General features: G+C 40.0%; 1 protein-coding gene across 1 annotated transcript; it reads left to right on the top strand.

The window, feature by feature from the left end:
* Window positions 1–663: 663 nt before the first annotated feature.
* LOC135311097 (protein SAAL1-like) lies at window positions 664–7,766 on the top strand. Its single transcript, XM_064440247.1, has 9 exons — window positions 664–766; window positions 1,980–2,039; window positions 2,301–2,416; window positions 3,511–3,694; window positions 3,971–4,053; window positions 4,194–4,382; window positions 5,005–5,201; window positions 5,713–5,805; window positions 6,368–7,766. Exons 1-9 carry the CDS (start codon window positions 714–716, stop codon window positions 6,458–6,460), a joined length of 1,068 nt encoding a protein of 355 aa, XP_064296317.1. The 5' UTR covers window positions 664–713; the 3' UTR covers window positions 6,461–7,766.
* The last annotated feature ends 289 nt before the right edge of the window (window positions 7,767–8,055 follow it).

Here is an 8,055-nt window from a genome sequence, read left to right as displayed (position 1 = left end):
TTTGCTGGAAGCCTGTATTAAGACCCCTTTCTTTTGGGAGGAAGTGAATCTCTGTGAGGGTTGCGCTTACATGGGGACATTTTTGTTCTTAGGACTCCTTATTGCTTCAATAATAGGGATGCCAGATTAGCTTCAAAACAGTATACATAGGATGTAGCTGTACGCTTCTACGGGAGACCTTATCTTGGGCCGCATACCTCCGGGACACAGGGCTCTACCCACCCTGGGGACAGCGATGCACAGACACCAATATGATGGATACCAAATGTCCGTTTATTTGGCTGCGTCACACGCTTATGTAGCTCTCGCAGTTCCTGTTCCCGCCACTCCTATGGGGAGGAGTCTATCTTTCCGTCACATCCCGTAATCTTCCGGTCGCCGATCCCTGTCTATTCCCCTACAATAGGATATGCAAGGAAAGTTGATTTCAAGGTATATTTGCTTTTATGGAACACTTTAACATGGAAGTATCTGAAAAGTACCAGTCATTAGTATATTTTAGGCTAGTCTAATAGCATCCTGTAGAAAGAATCTGTATCTCTGTCTTGAAAGTGGTGGGTCATAAGAACTTGGAAATCAAACTTGAAAACATCTTCAAGCCTTTCTTACTTTTGCCTTATGGCTGTGGAAATAAAGTTGTGAACTGTGTTGCAGTTGCTTCATTATACTGTGTTTTGACTTTTCAGGAAATCTGTGTGGGAATATTAGGAAATATGGCCTGTTTCCAAGACATATGCATGTCCATTAGTAAAGATGAAAATCTTGGGTAAGTGTATATGTGCTTTATACATGCATGAATACTGCTCTTATGGACTCACAATCATGAAATATATATCATAGAAGAAACTAAGTTTGGCTGCCATGCCTCGTCTTCATTCATACCTTTTTGGCTGACCGTAGTTGTGGGAGAAGTGTTTAGTGAAGGAAAAAGAAGGATACAGACCACTATTTTTTTGTTTTGTTTTTAATCAGCAGTCAAGTTCTTGAGCCTTTAATTTCTAAGTTTGGCAATCCTGAAATATTGGTAATGCATGCACAGTCAGAAAAAGCTGGTTTTAATCTTGGTACATGACTGCAGTTTTGAAATTAACCTTTTTATAACTTTTTTAAACAAACATGGTTTTTATTGGAGCTTAAATTAGAGAGAGATGGATTTGATGGGTGGACTGTTTGGTAGATGAGGAATTTGTTGAATGGTGGCATCCAGAGGATAGTGGTCAATGGCTCAATGTCCAAATGGAGATCAGTGACAAGTGGTGTCCTTCAGGGGTCTGTACTGGGACCAGTGCTGCTTAATATCTTCATCAATGACATAGTGGGGTTGAGTGCACTCGCAGCAAGTTTGCAGAGCTGCATCAAAAGAAGTGTGGTCAGTAGGTCGAGGGAGGTGATTCTCACCCTCTACTCTGCTCTGGTGAGACCCCACCTGGAGTGCTGCGTCCAGCTCTGGGGCCCCCAGCACAGGAAGGACATGGACCTGTTGGAGTGGGTCCAGAGGAGGGCCACAGAAATGATCCGAGGGCTGGAGCACCTCTCCTATGAGGACAGGCTGAGAGAGTTGGGGTTGTTCAGCCTGGAGAAGGGAAGGCTCCAGCTGAGACCTGATTGCGGCCTTTCGATACTTAAAGGGGGCTTATAAGAAGGATAGGGACAGACTTTTTTTAGCAGGGCCTATAGTGATAGCACGGGGGTAATGGTTTTAAACTGAAAGAGGGTAGATTCAGGCTACATATAAGGAAGAAATATTTTCCGATGAGGGTGGTGAAACACTGGAACAGGTTGCCCAGAGAGGTGGTAGATGCCCCATACCTAGAAACATTCAAGGTCAGGTTGTTGGACAGGGCTCTGAGCAACCTGATCTAGTTGAAGATGTCCCTGCTTGCTGCAAGCGGGGGTTGGACCAGCTGACCTTTAGATGTCCCTTCCAACCCAAACCATTCTATGATTTATTAATCTAATCTTGCATTTTCTCCTTAAAGCCAAGTGTTACTGCAACGTTTGTGTGATTCAGACTCTCCAACTCTTCTGGAAACAAGCAGGTAGGACATCTCAGAAATTAATGCATCGTTAGTGTAGTTCTGCTATGTTCTGAGGCCTGGGAATAAAAGTGAACCCAGTTGTCAATATTTTATTATCCTCTCACCCTATCTTTTTGTCATTTCCGCATTGTTCTGGAATTCATTTGCTGTGAGCTTAGATTCCTTTTCTGTTACATCATTCTCATTGTTTTGGATTTATACTTGTATAGCTAATATAAATGAATTGGCTTCTAATCTGTTAAATGGGCAATTCTTGCCTAGGTTGTTGTTAACTTGCCTCTCCCAGCCTGAGGTGGCCAATGTCTGGGTTGAGAGAATCCGAGAAAACCCTTCTGTATATGACTGTGTTTGCTTTATCATGTCCAGCTCTACAAATGGTAAGTTGCCAAAACAAGCTGGGAATTAGTGGATGTTTGCAGAAAAAAAAAAGAGAACTGGATTGTGCAGTTTCGAAGACAGTTTTTTCAACTGGGAGTACAGAATTCCTTTAAAATTAATTAAACCTCATGAATTTAAAGGACACCAAAAAAAACTTGTCCTGCCTTTGCGGATTTATAAATATATGTAAAACCAACCAGAAAAGGACCCATAGAGGAGGAAGAAAGCTCTGCGGAGGAATAAAAATAAGTCTAATGGGAGAAATTTTTATTTTGCACAGTAAGGGAAGGGACATAGACCTCATTCGGGGATATACATAAGTCATTTTTGATCCTTGAAACAAGACCTCATTTAAATTTTTTTCAAATCGCATATGTATTTTCCATTTTTAAAACTACCATACTTGAGGAATGTGAACTGGAGGAATGATTCAGTTACTCTGAATGGCAGCAGAATACTGCACAGGCTTTGGATATGCAGTCAGTGGCACACAAATCTCTCTTAGGACTAATATAGCAAAAACCACACTAAGCACCTAATCATGGAAATATTTTGAATAGCATTTATTTTTCATGTCCAACTCAATCATAACAGCAGTTATTATTTGTGTAGGAATACAAATAATTTAGCATTTTCTATTTGGGTGGGTATTTTTTTAATGACAGTCGGAAATCCTGCTCTGTCCAATTGAAATCACAGACCTACTTAAGTAAAATGCAGATTGGCAGGTGTAAGGTTAGCAGAAAACTGCATATTTAGGGACAAATCTTGGAAAGTTTTACATTAGAAGCAGAGCTTATGACTATTCAGGAACCTGAAGTCTCTTTGCAGAGTAAAGTTCCTGCTTTATAAATGGCATGAAAAGGTAGCAGGTGTCTGTGAGCTTTCCAACGGTCCCTATTTATCAAACTCTTCATCTGATCTGTGCCACTAAAAGGAAATAAACATAGCAACCATTAGTAGGCCGTGAATGAAACTAGTATATTTCATCACTGAATTTACTCTAGATACCTCTATACATTTGCATTTTGTGAGCTAATTTTTGCTCTTTGTTTTTAGTCTTGTTGAAATGTATACATTCTCTCTTGTGCAGTTGAATTGCTGGTAAAAGTGGGTGAAGTGGTGGACAAACTCTTTGATCTAGATGAAGAGCTAATGTTAAACTGGATTAAAAATGGCACTTGTCGGTCTGTGGGACCATCTGTAGATGATTCCCCTGAAGAACTTCCAGATTTTAAGATTGTGCCCTGTATACTTGAAGCAGCCAAACAAGTTCGGTATGTGAGTGTTCTTTCTGGTTTCATGGCTGGGGAGACTCCTTATGACCTTGTTAAGGCCTGTGTCTTGAACATCCTGGTTTCAGTGGGAGCCACATAGTTCAACAGATTGCTAGAATACATTTCTCTGTACTTACCATTTGAAATGAGTCAACTAGTTTGTTAGCAAAGAGAACGGCTGTGATTGCTCTTAGTCTTCTGTGTGTCAAAAACGCACAGAATATAGACTCAGTAATCAGATCTTTCATTTGTCTGTTTTTTGTGTGTTCTGTGTAGATCAGACAATCCTGAAGGACTTGATGTTTATATGCATATTTTGCAGCTCCTGACCACGGTGGATGAGGGTATTCAGGCTATCGGTAAGACACTTGAATTGCTATGTGTGATAGGAGCAATAATGGCGGTAACTCCTACATCATCAGATATTTAATGGGGAGAAAAATAATTCACGTGCCTAGATTAAATTTGATGGGTTGGTGGGTTCTGTCTCTTTCTCAAGTGCAGGCTCCTGATGGAGGCAAAGAGACTTGGAGTTTGCTGTATGACCTCATTTGCCATGAACTGTGCCAGTCAGACGATCCACCAATCATTGTGCAGGAGCAGAAGACTCTATTGGCCTCTATTTTGTCTGTGCTGTCTGCTATGTTTGCTTCACAGACAGACCAAGAATACACCAAGATGAGAAAAAGCAAGTCATGCTCTTTTCTTTCGTGTTCACAATTGACTTTATATATGTGGGGCGAAAGGTGGTTAATTTATTACTTTTTTATTAGAGATCAGTTATGAACACAGAATTCCATTATATGTTTGAATACAGTAAGGGTCTTTACTGGTGACTGTAAAAATCACAGCTAGCTCAACATTCGGTTGCTGGATAGCACTGAAGAGTTACCGTAATAGAATCTACGGATTCTGTTCAGTCTTGTCCTTTGGGCACCTTATTATTGCAGAATTCATCTTTGCTAAAATATGATGTCTTGATAGTAATTTTTTCTTTTTGGCAGAGGTAGATTCTTCACTTACTTAAATCCATCTTTATCACTTGTTACTTTTCAATCCATTGACAAGTCTTTAGAATTAAAAGCCTATCTTGGCAATGTGAGTCAGGGTCATCTGCAGCAGAAGGACATTGTGTTGGTTTAGTTTATCCAATGTGATTATCTGGACGCAAATTTAACATACTAGCCTCTGTGAGTTACTACTGGAGACATTTTCATTCACATATTCGTTACTGCTGGCATATATTTTTTTGCAGCTACAGTTTAGCTTGCAGAAAAAAAGCTTGTTTTCTTCTTGTTACTTTATATTAGATATGCCTCTGATTGGGAGCTTGATTCGTATCTTACAATACATGGAGGGCTGTGGGAAGAGATCTGTTGATGACTCAAAGGAGCCCGAACAACAAGAGACTGGAAGGGCTGATCTAAACGAGGAGGATTTCCATTTAAAAATTTTGAAGGATATTTGCTGTGAATTACTTTCCAATATGCTTCAAGAACTGACCAAGGTAAGAATAACAGTTCTAAGAGGGGTTTCTGCAGGGTAGGTAAGAAAAAAGGCACTACTATTAATGTGAGCATTTTTCTGCAGAAGTGAAGTTGCATACTGGAAATTCATTACAGGATCAACCAGAAGGGGAGTAGCAACATGAGCAACATGTGTTAGATGGCAGGGACACAGGTTTTCTGAGCTGTATGCCTTCAGGGCCAAGATTCTGTATGATAAATTCTCTAGGTGTATGTCACCATTTCTTTTGAATGAAGGCCAATCTATGTAAGAAAAGGAAGGAGTATCAATATATAAACTCACCTTCTCAGCTGGACTTCTTTATTACAGGATCCTTCAGAGGAAGACACCTGTGATGTGTGAACTTTCACACCTTTTTGTATTAGCTATGTCTGGCATTCTCTGAGAACTGAGAGTGAAGCACATACTGTAGACACTGTGTGCACAATTTTGAGTTTGTTCTTTCAGGAGCTGTTCATGACATGCCAGTTGTATTTCATTTTATTTTCCAGGAAAATACGTTAGAAGGACTACACCAGGGTCATCTAAATGAACAGACGTGTTCCTGTGCATTTCAGAACCTCTTGCCTCTGTATTTTGCATCAGTGAGTATATGAGAAGAACTTTAACAGGCTGAAAAAATAATACTTAGGTTGCAAGGCCTTTCAGAATCAGGTGTAGAGGTAGGACAGAGTTACTCAGATACAGGTAATATGCCATTCTAGACAGTCTTACCCTCTCTGCCTCTTCTGGCTTACTTCAGCCAGAGCTTTGCCTAGATCATCAGCTGATACAAGAGTCAAGCTGTGCTGAAATTAATGCATGTCTGCAAACTTATGCTAGCTGAAAATTTGTCCTGTACATTTTTATAGAATAATTATTCTAAATATTTTTCATAAGGAGCTTTTCTTTGTGTACTTTTTAAAAATAAGAGTTTGGGGAAGTCAATAATGTTTCAAAATTTAGACCATCTGAAATTGTGGGGTTTAGGAAGAAGGTATCCACTGTGGAGCATTTTTCATTATTCTTTGTAGTGGCTGCTGCTGGCTGGTGTTGGTGGGAAGGTACAGGAGTAGAGAGACCAAGTGTAAGAATTCTGAGTTCCGTGCAAGCTTTGTTTTGTTTTGCTTTTTCCTTTTTATGTGTGTGTTTGCAATTTATTTCCAGGTGGAGAGTTTCCTTGAAGTTCTGCGTGAGGCTGACCAGACGCTTGCTGACAACCTAGAAAAACGTTTCCCAAGCCTGAAGGTTGACGCCTAAGAATATACATGAAATGTTTTCCCTCTTTGGAATGGAGATTGTTGACTGTTTCATTACGGTGTTTCAGAAATCAAGTTTTCAGTAAATGCAGGAGATGAGGCAACCTCCTTACCAACAGGTGGCTTTTAAGAAATGTTCCAGGTAGCCCTGATTAACCTAGGGTTAGTGTGGTCTGCATGGGGAAGGAAATTACTGTAAATTCAGTTCTGCATCTTCCATCCTGTCTGTTCTAGTGATGAGAGACTGTTGGTTTCTAATTGCTGTTCTGCAGCATAGTGTCCTTTGAATAACTTTTGGTTCTGTGCTTTTCAGCTGAAGTTGAAACAGCAAAATGAATGAGTGGGTTTTTTTTAACATGATGCTGGTTTCTTCCGAGTTGCTGCTGGCAAAAGGAGGATTGATCATCAGGAAATCCCAGATGTCTTCTGCCTGGGGACCTTCAAACACCTGCTAAAACTGGAGTTAAATTACACGGAGTTCTTTTTTTTCTCTTTTAGATCATATCAATACCTTGAGCAGGTATTGTAACAAATGTTTCATCCTGCTCCTTTAAAATCTTCACGCTTCTTACATTGAAGCCTGTTCTGCACTGCAGCTGAGTTGTGGCATCTAGGTCCTGTGCAGTTTAAAGGATTTGAGAATATGGTTGCTAATGGTCTATGCTGCAGCTTCCAACCCTTGCAGCCAGTTACCCAGAGCTGGAGTTGTAGGGCAGGTTTGGGTTTAATCCGTGGCATACTTGCAAACTTTCTGCTTTTTTTAAAGCAGTCTGTACTTCAGATTAGGAAAGTAACATGTATCAGACAGTTCTTTTGTCATTCATGTGTCTTATGAATTATCTGTGAATGACATTAGAAATGCCATGTTAGCCTTGGTTTTTCAGAGGAGGTTAAGGTGTTAGGTAACTTTCAGTAAATTCAATCTACAGGCTTCTAAAAATCCCACTTTTAATTATGTTTTAACTGCATTGCATTTTTCGATCCCTTGCCTGCATGCAGTACAGTTAATCTTTTCTGTGCCTGAAAAGACAGTATAGCAACACATCAGCTTCACTGTCTCTATAAATGAGGGTGGAAAACAATTGGTCTTTATTAGGTTTGGGTTGTAAATGAAAATGGGAACCAGAGCATAGAGAACAACTCAATACCATATACACGCATTCCCTGGCTCTCCAGCTTTTTATAGACTTTAAGTATTGTGCTGGGCCATGTTTTGTTTGCCCTGAGTTACCTGTACATGTGGTAAAACACAGTATGTGTATATGTGTATAGCCTTTTCATCCAAACTTCCAGTTGCCAGAAATAGTGTAATTATTGCTGTAGGGTCCCGGGAGGGGACTCCTCATTTATTCTTGTCAGGCAGTAGTAGGAGGGGAGAAGGTGACTGCTGAACTTTTTCTGATTAGAAATGAAGTAGGCTTGTTGGTATTCGGCTGCCTCGTGTAATTAAAACATAATACATATTCTGTGTTTGGCAATACTGATAATTTTATCTTCGGAGCTTATAAAGGGGTTTGTGCGTGTGTAAATTTTGCTCTATGCATATACATATTTTAATCACTAGGACTCAATGTGATGTTAAACAAATGAGTGCAT

This window comes from Phalacrocorax carbo, unplaced genomic scaffold (genome assembly GCF_963921805.1).
Source record: "Phalacrocorax carbo unplaced genomic scaffold, bPhaCar2.1 SCAFFOLD_58, whole genome shotgun sequence".
NCBI lineage: Eukaryota > Metazoa > Chordata > Aves > Suliformes > Phalacrocoracidae > Phalacrocorax > Phalacrocorax carbo.
This window is presented reverse-complemented; position numbering and strand designations above follow the sequence as displayed.